We start from the raw sequence: 20,534 nt of genomic DNA on the forward strand, positions 1-20,534 counted from the left end.
TGGAAAAATTCAACAGGGAAATCTGAGTATAGTGTTCTCTTGCAAGTTTTCTAATTACAGAACCAAATTCTTTTTTTTTCTTTCTTTTTTTATTATGTTATGTTAATCACCATACATTATATCATTAGTTTTTGATGTAGTGTTCCATGATTCATTGTTTGCATATAGCACCCAGTGCTCCATGCAGAATGTGCCTTCTTTAATACCCATCACCAGGCTAACCCATCCTCTCACCCCCTCCCCTCTAGAACCCTCTGAACCAAATTTTTTGGCAGATATAGGACTATTCAGATTTCTTATCTCTTCTTGGTCAGATCTGGTGATTTGTGTTTTTCAAGGAATGTGTGCATTGTATCTAAATTTTCAAATTTATTGGAATAATGTTGTTTATAGTATCTTCTTAACTTTTTAAGTCCTGTAGGATTTGAAGTTATAACCCCCCTATTGTTTCTATATTGGTAATTTGTGACTTCTTTCTACTATTGATACTCAGTTTATTTAAGGAATAATTCTAAAAATTTACTTTTGTCTTTTTACATTACATTGTGTTATTTCTTCCCTGACCTATTTCCTTCTTTAAATTTATTTGGCTTTAATTTATTCTTCTTTTTGCAAGTTCTGAGATGAATAATTAGAGACCTGACTTTCAGCTTCTTTTCTTTCCTAATATTTATTCTTAAGACTATCATTTTTCCTCAAAGCAGCCATAGCTGCATCACCCAAGTTTTGAAATACCATAGTTTCATACCATTTGGTTCAAAATAGTTTTTATTTCATTGTGACTCATTGTTTGATATGTGTGTTTTTACAAGTGTATTGGTTACTTTGCATATTTGTAGATTTTTTCATCTTGTCTTTTGGATATTAATTTAGCTTTATTCCACTCTAGTCTGGGAATGTATTCTGTGTGACATCAATCAATCAATTTTTAATTTAATTTTATTGTAGTATGTTATGTTAATACATCATTAGTTTTTGATGTCATGATCCACGATTCATTGTTTTCGTCTAACACCCAGTGCTCCATGCAGTATGTACCCTCCTTAATACCCACCATGGGGCCAACCCATCCCCTTACCCTCCTCCCCTCCAAAACCTTCAGTCTTTTTCTCGGAGTCCGTAGTCTCTCATGGTTTGTCTTCCCCTCTGATTTCCCCCCCTTCATTTTTCCCTTCCTTCCCCTAATGTCCTCCATGCTATTCTTTATGTTCCATAAATAAGTGAAATCATATGATAATTGAATTTCTCTGCTTGACTTATTTCACTTAGCATAATCTCCTCCAGTCCCATCCATATTGATGTAAAAGTTGGGTATTCATCCTTTCTGATGGCTGAGTAATATTCCATTGTATATATGGACCACATCTTCTTTATCCATTTATCTGTTGAAGGGCATCTCGGCTCTTTCCACAGTTTGGCTATTGCGGACATTGCTGCTATGAACACTGGCTCTTCTTTTCCCTCAATCTTTTGAAAATTTGTTAAGATTTGCTTTATGGTTCAATGTCTTGTTAATTTTGGTAAATGTTCTCTATTCTTTTGAAAAACTGCAGTCTCTGAATGCAGAGTTCTATAGACGTCAAGCATATTAATCATGTGGTACATATCTATTACATTCTTATTGTGGTTTTTTTTGTAGTTTTAGTCTACTTATTGTTTTAGTCTGAAAAACAAATTGAGGGTTCTAGAGGGGAAGGGGGTGGGAGGATGGTTTAGCCTGGTGATGGGTATTGAGGAGGGCATGTTCTGCATGGAGCACTGGGTGTTATGCACAAACAATGAATCATGGAACACTACATCTAAAACTAATGATGTAATGTATGGGGATTAACATAACAATTAAAAAATTTAAAAAACAACTTTTGCCTATAATTGATTTTTCTCTCACTTTATTTCTGTCAACTTTTTTTCAATATATTTTGGGGATATTTTTTAGGTGCATATACTTTGTTTTTATTCAATTTCCTATTAACAGACCATTTTATAATTATGAAACAAATCCCAGTTTTATCTCTAGCAATACTTCCAGCCTGTTTTCCAATAGTGACATAACTATCCCATCTTTGTTTTGATTCATTTTGCATTGTGTATTTTCCCCATTATTTTATTTTCCTTGTATTCATTTCTGTATATTTAAAGTACATCCCTTTAAGCAGTCTGTGGTGTTTTGTTTTTTTTTTTAAATATTATTTGGTGATTAAAAAATTACAGTGTTCAGTATGCTTACATTTTGTGCTATTAGTATGTTTGGATTTAAATTTGTTCTCTAATTTGTCATCTACTTGTCCCTCCCTTTTCTTTGCTTTCTTGGTTTCTTTTGAAGCATCAGTTACTATTTTTATCATAACTTTTTATTATTCCTTTTTATTATTCTTTCAGTGGCTACTCTAAGACATCACTGTAAATATCTTTGACATATTAAATTTCAATTTAAATTATTTTTGCCACTACCCAAGACATGTAAGGGTCTTTGAACACTTTAATAACCTTTTTCCTTTTTTTTTTTTTTGTGCTTTTGTTGTCATGACATTCTATGTGTGTGTGTGTGTGTGTGTGTATTAGCTCTACAAGACATTATTGGTATTCTTGTATATGATCAATATTGATCTAGATTTTCCCTGTATGTTTATCTTTTTTCCTTGTTCTTCATTTCTTCCAGCATTTCAGTGCATCCATCAGGAATCATTTCACTTTGGACTAAAGAAGGGCTTTCCTGTATTTCCTTCAGTGTGATAAAATCTCTATTTTGGTCTGAAAGCATCTCATTTTTCTTTTCTCTTTTGAAGGATTACCATCAGACAAACAAATCAAAGTTGGATTTTTTTTCCATTTTTTCTTTTCCCTTGCAATTTGAAAATATAATCCCATTATCTTCTGGCTTCGTATGTTTCTGTTGAGCCTTTAGCTACTATCTTACTCCTGTCCCTTTTTTTTTCTTGGAAAGCTCCTGAAATACCTCAGTATGGTTGTTTCTTCATTGGTAGTGTTCATAGCACTTCCTCAACTTAGGACTTGGTGTATTTTCATCCATTTGGGAGGTTCTCAGCCCTTATCTCTTTGAGTATTACTTTTGCCTTATCCTCTTTCTTCTCCTAGGATTCCAATTATATGAGTACTCTATCTTTTGCCATGTCCTATATGTCTACCACACTTTTAAAAATGTGGTTTTCACTATTTCTCTCCCTGTGATTCAGCTTGAATATTTTATTCTGACACAAATTTTAGTTTAGTAATATTTTCTTTAGTTTTACCTAATCTGCTCTTGAAGCTGTCTATTAAGATGTAATTTCAATATAGTTTCCATTTCTCTTCTGAAATCTATCTTTTTATTTTTTGAATTATATTAATCACATATATTTTAATATCCAAGTCTGATGATAATATCTGGATCTTGTATAGGTCTGTGTCTGTTTTCTTCTTTTTGTCTTGGATTTGGGGCATTTATTCTTGTCTCTTGGATACTGGCTAATTTTTTACTGAATCCTGTACACAGTGTATGAAAATTTGTAAAGTATTATCTTCCTCCAAAAAGGATTTACTTTTTCTACCGGAAGGCATTTAGTGTTGGGCAGATTGCCTTAATTGAATCTTGGATAGGGTCAATTAGAGGTGGACTTTATTCTATGTGAGGGATGGTAAATTTCTAAAGTATAGTCATTTGTAGTCCCAGCTGAAAGTGTAGGTTATTTACTAAGGCCTCTTCTTGATAGACCCTGAATTCCAATTTCTTACCCCAAGTCCCATTAAGACTTCCAGAAGCTTTGTACAGTCTCTTCAAAACTGACAAATGCTGCACAGGCAAAGGGCATTGATGTTGTTTACATAGGAGCTTCACTTTACTCTGGGATCTTGTCTCTTGAGGTCTTTGCTAATTTGGTAAGCTTTCTGATACCTTAAAACAAATGGTTTGAGACATTTTATGCATTTTATAATTGTCCTTGGCAGGGGTGTTGGCCTGCAATAAACTTACCTACCATTACTGGTAGAAATCTCTTACCATAGCATTTTGTTTTTCTCTGATATGCTCACAGTATTTTCTATTTCCTTCTCTGTTTTATTCCTTTTTATCATCTTTGACTTTGTCTTCCTTGTTTCAAATCTATTTTATTGAGATTCTGTCTTAGGGTGTTTTTATTCCTTTAGCCTTACTCTTCTAGTGAATTCATTTGCACAAATAAGTCTCAAATCTATTTCTGTAAGGCATGCTTTTTTGTTTGATCACTCTATATGTTTACCTACTTTTCTCTTAAAAACAGTGCATTGATGAAAAGTAGGGGCATTGGAGTCATATGAGCTGGAGTTAAATCTTGATTTCATAAATTACTAGCTGTGTCCCTTTGGTCAAGCTATTCAGTCTCTTTGAATCTCAGCTTCTCCATAAAAATATGGAAATGATATGAATATGACTATTATGAGGATTAAATAAGGCTATATTTATATTTTTTAATATCCATAATATATATATATATGCTTGATGTATATAAAAATGCCTGGCATAAGCCTGACACAAGGTAAGCACTTAAAAATGTTAGCTATTATTATTCTAAATACCCACTGAAAGGGCATACAGAAGTAGGTATTAGGAGTTCAAAAATACAATATCTTTAGTATAATACCTCCCATTCCTACTGGAGATATTTCCATTAACATGTCTCAATAATTCTTAAGCTAAATATGTCAAAACTGAAATCTGTGCTTTCTTGACATAGAATCAATCATTCCTGATATTACCAGTGACACCTCTATATATTCAGCTCTCTGAAATACCAAACAGAATAATTTTACACTTCCCCCAGCCCTCTGTTGTGTCTATCACCATCTCTAGCCAATTATTTTTCTCTAATGTTTCTGCTTCTTCCTTTTCTTTCTTCTTCCTACACTTTTATTCTACTACTAGGCCTCTCTCACTCAGTGCAAAGGTAACCTTACCTAGTTTTTCTTAATCATCCAGGCTTTTGCCCACTCACCTGTTATATCCTGCACCTGAGTATGAGAATTATCCTGTAACACAATTCCATCACTTACTCCCCTGCTTAGCTTTACAAAATTTCTCTCCAATATCAATGATATCAAATCCCAACTCTTTAGGTTGGCATGTAAAATACTTTAAAGGCTTACCCAGTGGTTCTCTTCATTCCCATATCACCAAGATTAGTTCTCACAAATGAGAAAGAAAAATCTGAAGATGGTAATAAAATCTAATCTGAGCATACCTAGCACCTAAATCTTGGTCTCTAATCGCTGTTCTTCAATAGAAGGAATCATATCTTCTTCTTTTTTTGCACACCCAACATCACCAAATAATTTATTTGGAATCAGAATTAAAAGAACACTTGACAGCTGAGAAATGTATGTTTATTCTGATACAGTTGTACAACTAATCTAGGACAAATTACCAAATTAAGTTTACATTCTTTCTTCAGGACTGGGGTTTTTCGATGACTTCAAATTTAGGATCTTCAAATTTGAAGTCCAGGAACCTATTCATGTCTGCTTTACCATACATTTGCTTAAGCTTAAAAAGCTCCCTCTCTAGGTCTTGCTGGTACTCTGGGCCAGTATCAGTGGGTCCTCCAGATGCCTGTTGCTTAGTTCTGTATTCTCTAATCTTGTCCACGAAGAGTTTCTGTACAGGATCAAGTTCCTTATTAAATGACACTGCTGTAACACCAATGTTCCTCCTCAAATGAACTGAGACTGCAGACTGAATGAGAGAGGAAAACCTGAAGAGCCTCTGAAGAATCATGGTGATTTTGTTACTTGCACTCAGTCCCGAGCTGCCAGAGCCTCCGTGGCTGCCACCGTTCTCAGGAATCATATCTTCTTGAAGAAGTATTTGATTCCAGGGCTAGGGCAAGAAATACGCAAGATGAACCTAGGATAGCATGTTATGCTGGAAAGCAAGGAAATGATTTAAATAAATGAACCTTGTCAAAAGAATACAGGATCCAACCTGAGGGACCTCCCAGTGGTCAAAGGTGGAATAATTCAAGCCACAAAATTAATAATAGTAATAATAATATTGGATTTAACCCATGGAATAAACCAATATCCATAATCCATGCATATATACATAAATAAATAAGTAAAGGAGAAGAGACAGCTCTTTCTCACAATGGTATTCCAATCAACAAATGTAGAAGAAAAGAGAGAAATAGAGAACCATCATTAGGCAAACACTGCACTAATAATGTCAGACAAGATCTACCAATGGATACTAAAATTAGGGAGCAATTATTTGAGGAAAAATAAGAATTGCCTAGTCTCAAGCAATCTTCCCCACCCCTAAATACTTATCAACTACAAAGGAAAAGATAGTAATTTTACAGTGGGTAAACCTAGCAGACACCAGTAATAAGATACATTGATATCTTGAACCTCGAGATATGGTGCACTAAGGACAGAAACATCATTGTTGTGATATTCTAGCCAAAACTGTATAGCCTCATTCCATTATGAGAAAATACTGAACAAATGCAAATTGGGAGATAGTCTACAAAAATAACAGATCGGTAGTTTTCAAAAGTGTCAAAACCATGAAAGACCAGGAAAGACGAGAGGACTGTGATGGACAAGAGAAGTCTAAGGAGAAATGGCAGCTAAGTGCAATATGGGATCCTGGATAGGGTCCTGGAGCAGAAAAAGAACACTAATGGGAAAATTGGAATATTAAATAAGATCTAAAGTCTCGCTAGTAATATTGTGCCAATGTTGATTTCTTGTTCTTGAACATCGTTGTGTAAGATGTTAACAACCAGGGAAAGGAAGTTAAGGCATACAAGAGAACTCTTCTTACTGTTTTTGTAACTTGTTTGAAGTTTAAAGTTAGTTCAAAGGTTAAAAAAAAAAAAAGCTGATTTATCTCCAGCCTTCCACATGATACCTCCCTTTGTGCCTGTGCTGTTCTCTAAGAATGTGCTCATCTCCCTTTGTCTATCTCTCCAGAGCCAACATCCACCTTTGTGCAGTTTCTTTAAATAGAGTACACATAATGATTAGCACATCAACTTCAGTGTCAGACCAACTTGGGCTTAAATCCTGACCCAGTTAGCTGAGTGACGTTAAGTATATTGTCTTGGCTTTCTAGTCCTTGGTTTCCTCATCTTTATTTTTTAAATGGGAGCAAAACCAATGCTTTGTTAAAAGGTGGTTGTGAAGATCAAATGAGATACTGCTTGGGCAGTGCTAAAGCATAGAGGCTTGCACACGGTAGTATTCAAGAGGAGTTACGACTTTTAGAGCACATGTAATTTCCTTAAAGCTGGTCTCTGATTAATCTGTAAATCCTCTCTTACTCTGTGTTCCCTAAGTATACACCAATTTAATTCATACCATTTAAATTTGTATTTGATATTTAATAAGCTGCTCTTAAATTTAGATAATTTTCTCAATTAAATTATAAAATCATTTGATGCATACTTCTACTTATTTTATCGTGCCCCAACTGCCTCATTCAGTATTCTGCACACGACACAAGATGAATGTTCACTGGCTGATGATTATAAGTTGGCAACACTGTATTCTTTCAGCCTCCTAATGAACTGAAGCTTTCATACACTGATAATATTTAATAAACTGAAAATTCTGCAGCTTTGCATATTGGCAAAAATATTAAAATATTGCACTAATTTCTACATTCTGAATTGAATTTTCCATGGTGCTGCAGTCACACTGCGGGGAAATGTCTAAGAAGTAAGGATAGGAGTGCTTGGGTGGCTCAGTTGGCTAAGCGTCTCAGGTCATGATTTTGGCTCAGGTCATGATTCCAGGGTCATGGGATTGAGCTCCATGTCGGGCTCCCCACTTGGTGGAAAGTCTGTTTGCGATTCTCTCTCTCCCTCTGCCCCCCCATCTCTCTCTCTCTCTCTCTCTCATTCACTCACCTTCTCAAATAGATAAATCTTTTAAAAAGAAGTATATAAAACATTATAAGAATATGCTAACATATCACAGTTTGGAACGCTGGTGACACAAAAGTTCTCCATCAGAATTCATTGTGACATCTTTAGTCTTAGCAACTTCAAGTCTGCTCTGTTCACTTATGAGTGAATGGTCATGATAACGAACCAAAAAAATGCATAAGTGATTTTTTTTAACCAGGTACTGATGAAAAAATCTATTCCTAGAAGAAAAACCTTCTATTCCAAAAACAATTTCATTGTTTGGTTTGTGGGAGGAAGGTCTTCTAGCTTGAGATGCAAGTTTCGTGCTTGAATTTGACAATGATTGCTCTTAGAACTCTAGGGAATTCAAAAGATGGCTCAGTTGGCTGAGATCCAGAGTGCTTGGCCAACAGGGTGGGTTTTTGCTTTAGGCTGGATGGATTTCCATCTTCATTCCATGACTCACTAGCTAGCTTTTTAAAACCTTAGATGTGTGTGTGGTCTTTTCTTTAATCTCTGCCTCAGTTTCTTTATCTCTAAAATGAAGATAATAGTAACTACTTCATCAGGTCATTGCAAACATTAAATAAAATACTGTATATAAAATATACAGTATCAAGTGCTTCATAATTCCACAACAAATGTGAGGAGGTCCTACTGTAGATAGGTCCCTCTCTCTCCTTCAGGGCTTAGAATCTCAGGGGGTGAGAGGAATCTTACAGTTTTTTAAAATCAGCCTGGTTATTTTCAAAGAGAAAGAAACTGAAGCACAGTTTAAAGTAGCAAAGCTATTGTTGATTGGAAATGGCTGGCTCAGGAAATGATAAATAAAATCTTTATAAAAATGCATCCACTGGCGTTAACAGGCAAGCACCAGTCCTTACTAAAGGGAACTCCCCCACCCCAAAAAGCAGGCCTTACTAAAATGCATTCAACCCTTATTCCTTCCCCTTTGACTGGTTTCATGACTGTGTCCGAGTGGTAAAGTGTTTAAAGAAAAGCATTGGGTGCTCTTTGAATTAGTACTGGTTAATATACATTTCAGATTGTATAATGTGGAAATAATTCAAATGCCCATTGACAGAAGAATGGATAAATAAAGTGTGGTGTATTACAATGTAAGTGTCAAAAAAATTGATGTATAGCTACATACAACCAAATGGATTGATTTTAGCAATCATTTTAGATAAAAACAGTCAGTCCCAGGATATTTTATTACATACAGCATTCTTATAGTTAAAAATGACTAAAATGAGAATATAATTTTTTCAACATGATAAAATGATATAAATGGAAAGCAAGCTGATGATGGACACAAAATCTAGGATATGGTTATTTTCAGGGGGGAATAAAGAAGGGATGAGGTAATACCAAGAAGTATATGTAAGTAATTGTCAATGTCCTAATTTCCATGAGGGGGAAGGTTTTTTGTAGTTTAATATATCACTTAAAGAAAAGAAGTCCTGTGCAAGTCAACGTAAGAGTGTGTCATGAACGAAAATATTTTAAGCACAATAGTTTGCATGTCTAAGTATGTGTACATATGTGTATATGTGTGTATATATAATATAGACATATAATGTATATGTGTATACATTATATGTCTATATACATATATACATATATACACATAATAGTAATATGTGTATATGCCTATTCATACACACACACATATACACACACATAGAGAGAGAGGGAAATGCCTACATTATGCATTGTGTCTCCTCATATTGGGAAGTTAAGATGAACATGTCACATGTTGCATTGTCCTCACAGGACTCTTAAAAACTTCCTTATTCACAGCAGACAATACCCAAAAGCAGCTATGTTTAAGGCAAATTTTGCTTCTATTTTTGACAAAGAAGGAAGTGTAGTGAATGAGATCCATACGTGCACACAGTGCCCATCCCTCCCCGCCCCCGACTAGCATCTAGGGATTCAGCAGAAATTTAGGTTCTTTGGTCCTTGGCTATATATTGATGTTAAATTACCCTATGGCTTGTCAAACAGCAGGTCTTCCCATCCTCCCATTTTGTAGATAAGCGCACTGACAGAGTATTCTGCCTGAGCTTATGAACTCAGGCAGAATATTGGAGAGCAACTATCTCTGCTCTTCTATTCCTAAGTAGTTCTTTATTTCTTCCTCTTAGTTATGTCTTCTCTTTGTCTCCAAAATGGTAGATAAATGGGTAGGACATGGCTTGAGTTGGTGAGGAATGTCTAGAAAGAAAAGAGGAAAGTATGATGGAAACAATGGCAACACCAACAACAAGCAGCACCTCTTGACTGCTTACCATGTGCCAGGTGCAGTCCTGCTTTGTGTGCTTGGCACATATTATGTTATTTTAATTCTCAGGACAAGGATTAAAGAGCTAATGCAAGTAATTACCTCATTGGAACAGAAATCTCATCCTGCTTCCTTCTTTGTTCACCACACTGTATACATGGCAAGTAACAAAGCTTAGTGTCGTGAAGAAGCCATCTAGCATGTGAGGGTGAGAAAGATTCCTGGGATGGAACAATAGCAAAAGTTGTTGCCTACTAGGTATTTCTGTTGATTTAATTCCTGGGCGTGAATGTTTACTTGGTCTGATTTTTGACAGGCCTCCGAGGCCCTCAGGTTCTCATTTGGTGCTCTGCTCTGCTTCTCAGTCTCCTCTAAAATGATAGAGAATTTGTCAAACATTTCACCCATTCATCTGCCCCAGCACAAGCAGGTTTGAAGGATTATGATTCTCCTTCTTATGATGCAGTACCTCCAAAGCTCCATTATTTGTGCCTGGGACTCAAATATTAGGAATGAATGGAAAGGGCCTTTATGGAACTTAATTGGTATTGCCTTCTAAAGCATATTATTTTCATTAACAAATGACCATGTGACTATCCTTGCTGGATATATAGCCAGGCTATCACAAGTGTAGTTATGTCATTATTCTAACCTCATTTCATATGATATAGTATATTTGGATTTTATTCCTTTTATGCTGTCAACCCTGGCCTAGAAGCATACCAAAGGACATAAGAGAGGAAACCTATAAGCCTGAGGGCTTTTGCCTGATCCTGCAGAGTATGCAGGGCTACAGTGACATGAGATGTGAATGAAGATCTGAGGACCCCAGAACAAGTCACACGACAAGTCATCCTATGCCCAACTCCCAGTCCTACTGCATGCTTTTACAAATAAAGTCAGATTAAAATGCATGCAAGGTGTGAAGAGATCAGAAGGTCAAAAAACAAGAGGTTATATAATTAGAGATGGGGCTGATGTTTTTGCTGGGAGGTGGTTTAATGAGTCCCACTGATCAGCTATATGACTTTGGGCAAGTTAATTTCCCTGAACCTCCATTTCTTCAGTAGGGATAACACTGTACCTTCGTCATAGGATTATTTTAAGGATTACATGAAATTTTGTGTGTAAATTACTTAGCACAGTATATGGTATATATCGTGCAGTCAATAATTATTTGTCATAATTATTACTATAAAAGAGAAGAATGACACATTCTTTTGTGAGGTATAAATGAGAATGTGTATTATGGGCCTGGCATAATGCCCAGCATATTGTAAGGTCTAAGGATAGCTAGCTTTTCTTCCTTAGTGCTTGTTATTAAAATAATATGGGGGTCCTCAAAGAATGGGGCCTGAGTCTCTGATTTACCATTTTTAGGGTTTTATTATTTGTAAAACCATCTATGATTTACAAACTGTTTTCCAACTCACTGGGCTTTCATAAGAAGTTTGTTGCTTCCTCTTTTGAAAATAAGCTTCATCATTCCCCAGTTTTGCATAAGAGGAAATTGTAGCTCACATAGTTTAAGTGACATGTACAAGTTATGCTGTAGGAAAGGAAGGATCTGAACTCAGGTGTATAGGACCCCAAGCCAGCATTCTTTCCATATTACCTCTCTAAAGATCATAGCTCATATTGAACTACCTAGATTGAATTACAAATTTCTGCCTAGCCATTACCTTAAATAATTCATTCAAGCTGTCTTTATGGTTGTATTGATGCAACGGGGTCCATTAGCTGGGTCCCTCAGAGCAGTGCCAAGAGTTGAAAAGCAACTAGGAACCAAAAATCCAGGAAAGTGAATGCCATGTAAAGACATTTTTTTTTTTTTTGGAAGATTGCAGTTTGTTTAAAGCAAAAGAACTTTCTGGAGATCCAGCAGCAGCAAATCCATCAGCTCCTTGCAGTGTCATCAATCACAGAAGCACAGGGAAAAAAACAAGCTGGACCCAGTACCCATCCTTGTAAATTATTTTTCAGGAAATCCTGCTGGCTTGGTTTTTTTTACCAGGAAACAATTACAGTTTAATATAGAGGACCACAGAATTCACATGGAGCCGATTTCTATTTCTTTTTGTTCTGCTTACACAAAGGAAATGCAATTTTTCAAAAACAGCAGAGAAATACACAAATGCTGGACTAATATAGTGGCGCCTGTCGCGTACAACTGAGGGACTGTGTCATTTCTCATTGCCAATCCTGACAGCACCTCAAATAAAGAAGTGTCTTAGCAAATTATGTTCTTGATATCACTTACTGAAATGTGATGGCTCCATTTTAAATAATAAAGTGGCAATGCAAAGACCCAAAGCTAGATATGAAGAAAGTTTACCATAGCTTAACTGATGGTTCATTTTATTGCTCCTGCCCTTATCTTAATCTCATATTTTTATCATGTGTCTGTAAATGTGCAAAATTAAAAAGCCAGAGGTAATTTTGTGTTTTATCTGACTCCAGAAGAAGGGATTGTTAAATTATCATTGCTTTGATATTAAATAGCTTGAACCTGCACAGTGACCTTTGAATATGCAAATGGAGTACCTTTTTGCAAAAAAAAAAAAGTAGTTTGCTAATTATTAAAATGATAAATGAGAAAAAAATGGAAGAAAACTGGAATTTACTTTGAAGCAAACCTCATTGAAGGTTTATGTGATAAGGATAAAGAAAATGTTTTATATTTATGTGCAGGTTCAGAAGAATGATTGTCTAGAGCTGTTCAAATCTGTGACTTTGCAGCTGTAATCAAAACCAGCAGGAGAGTTTCTGACTTATATCCCTGGCAGAGAACTCGTGGAATACATAATACATACCCAGAAGAGTTAAGAGAATTTCAATAGTTTCTTAGGTAACAATTTTCATTCTCTGCTCTTAAGATGTTTGAAAAATGAAAGGCTGTAACCCCAAATCAAACAATAATTAAATATCCAACTCGGTTTTTAAATTAGCTTTTTAACACCAAAGTGCTCATGAATCTAATGCTCCCAGAAATGAGAGGTGAACACAACTTCTAAGAATGATGACATCAATGGGCACATTTTCCCCAACAATCTACCATTTTAACCTTGAGCTGCAGCATCTCCAATGTATAAATGTCAGGATTGGCTCCAGCAGAGAGTGTCCCAAGTATGTCGGTCTTGGACAAGCACCCATGGGGACTTGGTTGTAGCATCCCATTTGTTTTCACTCTTGGGGGATTTGGCTTAGGTCTCCAGGCCAACTGTGAATCTGCCATGTCATAATTGTGGAGTCCCTTTCCTTTGCAGACTGACAGTTATGTGCACATAATTCTCCAGAAGGCAGTTCTCTTTAGAAGTTCATAGTGAATGGAGAAGGAGGCACATTTCCTGACTTCCCATCCTTGATCACCTGGACTTGGTGATTGATGCTGAATGCCCTCCACTGCTTTAGCTTCAGTGTATCACAATGATACAAAATGTGAGCTCTGGAGCCGCTAAGTAGCCAGGTGCTCTTGAATAAGTTACTTCTGTGTGCCTCAGTTTTCTCATCTGTAATAAAGTTTTCTTGCTACTACCTATCTCAAAGTATAGTGTAGCAAGAACTCAAGTTAGCTGTTCATACTCTGAAGTAGAATCATCTGGGCCATTGAGAAGGCAATTCCTGACTCAGGTCCACCTCAGAAAAATGGAGGTGGGCAGCCTACACTGTGAAAGTGAAGTTTCTTCACAATGAAATGCAGTGAGAAACAATGAAATGCAATGAGAAAATGATAAAAATCCATAATGTTCATTCAGTGCTAGTAAATTCCAGGCATTCTGCAAAGTGTTTAAATATCTCGCAGTAATGCCAGGTGTTATATTGTTTTTAATCCCATTTTACAGATACAGAGAGTTGGTCAGTGAGAGAGGCTGAACCTGTTTATCTGTTACCCAATCTTATGCTCTTAATTTCTCTGCTAGAGTGCCTCCCTAGGAGGTAAGGATTGGGAGTTCCAGTGACTTGGGACCTAAACCTACTCATGCCATTAATTAGCTTTGTTAGCTTTGTGACTTGGGATAAATTATTTCATTTTGGGGGGAACTTTATTTTCTCTTTTGATAGAACTGCCTGATCTCTCTGCCTTTTTTTCAGTTCTGACAACCTACGATTCTAGGAGAGAATATATTGGTGAGGGGGGCGGTAAGGGGTGAGGGTGAAGGGGAAGAGAAAAGAGAGAGTGGAAGAGATGAGAGAGTTTGGTGTATAACTATAATTGAACACAATGACATCTTTGTAGCTTATAATGAAGTCAAAAGACTTTCAGATATTTCAGTACATTCATTCTTGTACAATATGTCTATATATCATCACTGTCATTTTATAAATGAGGAAATTGCAATATGGAAAGTTTGTGATTTGCCAAGGTCACATAGCTAAGTCATAGAATCTAGCAATTTTGCTGCCAATATGAAACAGCATTCTCTGGATTAGGCTGAAAAGTCAATATATAAAACACTTCTGAAAACTTCTATTGCTTAATAATGCAAATAGTGATGTACTTCATGTTATGCAGTCAAAGAGTTATTTGAAAGATACAAATCAAATGTCTTTAAATCAAATCCTACTTGTCACTGGCAACTCTTTAATTTCAGTTTGATCTTCAAAGGGTGGTATCTCCTTTAGATTTTTCTCCTGCTTTATTTCTATACTTTGTCTCCAACCTTCATCCAGTTATTCAAAGCACAATGGAAGTTCATATTTAAATGGACCCTGTGGTGAATCCACTAAAAATTCTGTGACTATATATTCATAATGAAATTCATTCATTCCGCTATAGCTCTATATGTCAAAGTTTCTATATTTATCAGTGGGGGACAATGGTCTTCTCCTTGTCAAGGTTTTAAAATTTTAATGAGATACCTTGTGACAAACCTTGGACAAGAGCAAGTACATAGGAATCATCATCTCATTTGTAAATATGAATTTTTGCTAATTAAAATTTCTTAAAGAAGACAATTTTGTAAACTCATGAATATTCTTTTAATATCATACAGGCTGGATTTTGCAAACTGGTTTTGACGATTCCAGAGATTTTGACAGCAAACAAATTCCACCCTATAGGAAAATGTAGAGCTATCCTTAAAAAAGAATGATACAATCAAATCTGTTAGCAGTAATACAATGATAAAGACTCTGGTTTCTATTTTCATCAGAAGCCTGGCTCTATTAATATTTATGTACCTTCATGTGAGTGTGTATATGTCAAGCTCCTCTTTTAAAAAATCTCAATTGTAAAATAGAATCAGGGAACTTGTCCCTTTCTTCTTCTTTCTTTCTCACTTTTAATTTTTCCATTACAGGGGAATTATCCTTTGAGGAGTTTCATGATGGCAGACAAATTTGTTTGTCAAATGGAGCATTGGTTTTTGCAGTTGTGCTGGAGGGCTGGAGGGGGATCAAAATGCCCATTTGCTTCACAGATTCCTGTAAAATTCAACTATTCCCAGTCATACATCTCTCAGATTACTGCTTAGCTATATACATTTTGACAAAGAGAAAAACAGTCTCATATTGTTAATACCAAAAAGCTTTAAGAGTTTTGTTTTGACTGTAGCATGTGGATATATTTATAAAGGCTGAAACTCCTTTACATATTTTATGCTCAGATTATAATTTCACTTGCTAAATCATTAAGCATATCTTTAGAGAAGAGTATTCTTACTAAAAAGAAAACTTCCTTCATATATAGGGGAATATATATATAGATATATATCCTATAAATGCATATATATATATATTCCTGTACACACATGTATATATGTATTTCTTAACACACATGCATGAGCATGCATATGTATTATAAGCATCTACAATGTTGAGTGAAAGATTTTTTTTTTCCAAAATGATTCTGTTAAAACAATCACTTCTCACAAATCTCAGACAGCCGCTGTGTGCTGAGTTTCTAACCTCTGGAGAGTACAGCATTGTGGTTTACTCATGATAACCAGATATGGTGGAAAAGTTAACCACTTGGCAGTGGATCACATTTCTGTAATAATCCAATACACATTGTACATTGATTCATTTCAGATTTGGCACAAAATTAAGCAACAAATATAGATGTTTCTTTAGTCTTCTGACACCAGATTTGACCATAAACTTCACTCAGATGGTACTTTTTCCTTCTTTGCAGCTAATTTCAGTGGAAAGTCAGGAGCCCATCTGAAAAATTTTCAACCTCAAAATATACAGGTTTGGAGTCTTGATTGAAATCCAAATCTTTTGGCATTTAAGTTCATTTGCCTTTGGCAAAAAAAAAAATCTTGTTTTCAAAAAGAAACAAGTCATAAGAGAACTTTATTAAAAAAGGCTCAACTAGCTGTTAAAAGGGCTATTTTGATGATGTCAGTGCAAGTGAATAAAAAACACATGGATTTAAATTCCCTTAAATTATACAAGCCTTTAAAAATTAAAGGAACTATGTTGGGCAAATGTGTTTTAGGTTTATTAACTTAGGAATCATTCTTCCATGGTTTCTAAACAGCCTTGTATTGGGGGAACACTATGATTATTTCTTAAACCTAAAGACAAGTGAGAACACAGAACATAGAGAACACGGTTCAGTAAGAACCCAGAGGCTTATGTTTGTGAACCCAAGAGGGAGTGGGTCCCTAACAACCAAAGTGAGAAATCACCATCTCCCTCCCCATCCAAATAATACAGCAGTAACAGAGGGAGAACGTGCGGTACACTTTCAGTTTGCAACTAAGAATTCTCTGTGATGTTTTATTTTCTGCTTAAATGTTTAATTTCCTATTGTGTAGACAGAGCCCTGGCAATTGAAGAGCTGTTGGATTGATACCAACTGTTGAAAGAGATCTGCCAAACCTAAAGGTTTCTTCATGTCTTCTGAAAATCATGGACTCATTCTTCTAAAACTGAAAGCTTTTTAAGCTTCCATAAATTGGGCAGGAAAACAGACAATAAATTACTTTTCAATTCTTAAGGCAACATGACACCTCTTTGCAGAAAAAGATGTGGCAGAGTTTTGACAAATGAATACATTCATATGCAGACTCTATAGTAAAAGCATTTGGAAAACACAAATATGCCCCAGTCATTTCTTGTTCTTAATTTGGGGAAAAATAAGAATTTATGTCTTCACCTGCTGGTTCCTTGGTCTACTATAAGCCATTTCCATCATGACATTGTGGTATTATTTGGGGACTTGAAATGAAATAACAGACAGAAATAATAAAATCGCAGCTGCCCCAGTGACATCCTGACACACTTTTTGGACAACTATAAAGCACTAGGTTCTGCCTCCTTTGTCTTGGGAGATAGAGCAGCCCAATCTTCTGGGCATAATGGCAAGACTAACTCAGAGTCTCTATAAAAGGCCGGATATTTACAAGTCTGATGGTGGGGAATATAACTATTATTATTGGTGATGTTCATAAATACTATGTTTCAAGCTCACTGGTGTAGATAAGTACTTAGCATAGCAGTATATGGTTGATGCTTAAGAAATAATAGTTATTATTTGCACATATTATTTTATTTATAATTTGCAACTCTCCTAAATGGTAAGTATTTTTATTGCCATGTTGCAGATGAGGAACACAAGATTCAGAGAGGAAACGTGACTTGCTTGAGACCACATAAACTGCTAGAATGTGACACAGCAAGACTGAAAGTCATGTCTGTCTAATTCCAAAGTCCATGCCTTTCCAATGAAAAATACCCATCAGAGTGACTAAAATTAAAAAGATGGACAGGGTGTTCCTGGGTGGCTCAGTCGGTTAAGTGTCCAACTCTTGATTTCAGCTCAGGTCATGATCTCAGGGTTGTGAGATTGAGCCCCACGTCAGGCTCCATGCTGGACATGGAGCCTGCTTAAGATTCTCTCTCTCCCTCTCCTTCTGCCCCTCCTGCCTCTCCTTCTCTAATAAATAAATTAAAAAATTAAATTAAATTAAATTAAAAAGATGGACAATATGAGAATATGGAGCAACCGGGCTTTGCACACCCTGCTGGTGGGAGTGTACAATCACTTTGGAGAATTATTCAGATTTCACTTAAAGCTGGATATCCTTATGTCTTATGTTCTCACAATTCTACTGCTAGATATAACAACAGAAATGTGTACATAAGTTTACCAAATGACATGTGCAAGGATGTTCATAGTAGCATTATTTAGAATTGCTACGAAATGGAAACAACCAAAATGTCTATTAATAATAGAATGGGTATAAAAATTGTTTTATATCCATCCACTGAAGTGCCACACAGGCATAAAAATGAACAAACAACTACAGTCAACCACACGGATTAATCTCATAAAAAGATAGTGAAATGTCAGAATCCAGATTTAAAGAAGTACATTCTGCAAGAGTCCATTTATAAAAAAATTTAAAAAATAAGAAAAAGTCATCCATCCTATTAGATGGAGGGATAATGGTTACCCTTGGGGAACAGAAAATGATGGGAATGGATTGTGCTTCTAGTATAACTAGGAATGTTTTGTTTCTTGATATGAGTGTGAATTATATGGGTACAATCCCTTTATAAAATTTATTGAGCTGTGCTTATGATTTCTGCACTTTGCTATACAAAGTTTACTTACAAAATTTACTTTTCAGTACAAAGTTTACTTTCACAAATTTAAGGCATAACATCCTCGGGAAGAGGAAAATGAAGCCAGTCTACCATAGGGAGAGACATCCTGCCACCAGGTGCTAGGGCTCCGCTGATCTCCCTGCAACCAGTTCCAAGCTATGAAAGCATGAACTCTTTCAAATGAGCTCAGTCTTGGGATAACATCTGGGCAGAGATGTCTTAGACAACCAGTGTGTCACCCATGTGCATCACGCATGGAAGAATACAACTCCAGTCATCCACATGTGAAAACATTTTCCAAATACTGAGCCCACAAAAATTCTGGTCAGTTCACAAAGTTGAAGTCCATTCAGTAGCCATGGATGAGCATTGTAAAGCATGCCTAGCCACCCAGCCTGTGTTGGTGGTCAAGGAAACATGTGCATCTAGTCATGGCAATTTGAGTTGAGTGTTTACTAGCAAACCTCTTCAATCACCAACCTCTTCAATCACCAAGCCTAATAAAAACTTTTCCAGCAAGAGGAGGCAGCCTTCAGTGCATTTTGTTTCTAGACATTGCCTGATTTCTTTTCAGCAGTGTTGAGCATGTGGCCATAGCCTAATTTGCATGGTTTATGCGCACACCCAAGTTTAATTTGGAATCACAAGACCCTAGGGTCCCTGATGCTGAATAACCTGGGATTTCCATCTGTAGCACAGCATATGTTAGTCTGATGTAGTAAAACTGGGCAAGAAATACAAATCTAATTATAAATGTACGATCAGAATGTTAGGTAAATTATACTTTCTGCAAGTAAGTTATTACCTTAAGACACAGTGGACTTTGGCATGTTTGGCCATCTTCCCATACTGCCTTCTGCCTGTAAGTACCCACAGAGTGGTACTGCCAACTGGAGGTTAATTTAAGGAATTTTGGACCCCTTGACAAATATGTTGCTGCATCTGCAAAGAATATTTTATCTAGGGGTGCCTAGGTGGCTCAGTAAGTTAAGTATCCGACTCTTGATTTTGGCTCAGGTCATGATATCAGGGTTGTGAGATTGAGCCCTATGTTGGGCTCCATTAAGATTCTCTCTCTCCCTCTCCCTCTGCCCCCCTCCCTGTAAAGAATATTTATTTTATCTAAATCTTATGAAATATATACAGACAGATGAATGAAGGTAAAGTTTAAACACATTTAATATTCAATTGCATCTTATGATTATGAAGTACCCCAGGGCAGGGTTTTTTGAACTGTAGGTCTGTAGGTTATAATTCAAAAGAAGTTTATGAAATCAATTTAGGGGGTCAAGTCTAGCACTTTCAAAAATGAAAACAGAAGAGATTAGAAAATTTTAGAGTGAATTGTACATGAATTGTACAGCAAGCAACATTTTTGATTGTTTCATTTTGTGTGCATGTATGTATGTATGTCCGGATGTATAATGTGTTTTTACTGGATGGCAGTTTTTAAAAGTTTGAAAAGAACTGCTCAAAGGTGCATCATAAACAGATATAATATTACAATGACCAAAACCATATCACTGCAGTCATTTTATAGATTCTTCATTTAGCAAAACCAGTTCCATGCCTGGCAAGAGCTAGGCGCTGAAACTAAAACAGTGAATAAGGTGTACCCCTTCATGGAACTTGCATTTAGAGAGGAGATGAATTGCACAACTAATTAATTATGGCATTATAATGGTCACAGTGACACTAGGAAACAAATTCAGGGGTGACAAGACTGAATACCAGAAGCATCTGAGAGAGATTTAGGATAGTGTCAGGAAATCATTCTGGAAAGAAGTGATCTTTGAGCTCATATC

General features: G+C 36.0%; 1 protein-coding gene across 1 annotated transcript; it reads right to left on the reverse strand.

Moving 5' to 3' along the window:
• Positions 1-5,274: 5,274 nt before the first annotated feature.
• On the reverse strand, positions 5,275-5,785 carry LOC118019784 (ATP synthase-coupling factor 6, mitochondrial-like). The gene has a single exon (XM_035019292.1). The coding sequence runs from the start codon at positions 5,744-5,746 to the stop codon at positions 5,420-5,422; it is 327 nt and encodes a 108-aa protein (XP_034875183.1). The 5' UTR covers positions 5,747-5,785; the 3' UTR covers positions 5,275-5,419.
• Positions 5,786-20,534: the final 14,749 nt, after the last annotated feature.

The sequence above is a fragment of the Mirounga leonina genome, unplaced genomic scaffold (genome assembly GCF_011800145.1).
Source record: "Mirounga leonina isolate KUSES-001 unplaced genomic scaffold, KU_Mleo_1.0 Mir_109, whole genome shotgun sequence".
In the NCBI taxonomy this organism is placed as follows: Eukaryota; Metazoa; Chordata; class Mammalia; order Carnivora; family Phocidae; genus Mirounga; species Mirounga leonina.

Excerpts from the sequence above, each read along its gene's own strand:
- LOC118019784 (XM_035019292.1), bottom strand. The coding sequence starts at position 5,746 with ATGATTCTTCAGAGGCTCTTCAGGTTTTCCTCTCTCATTCAGTCTGCA.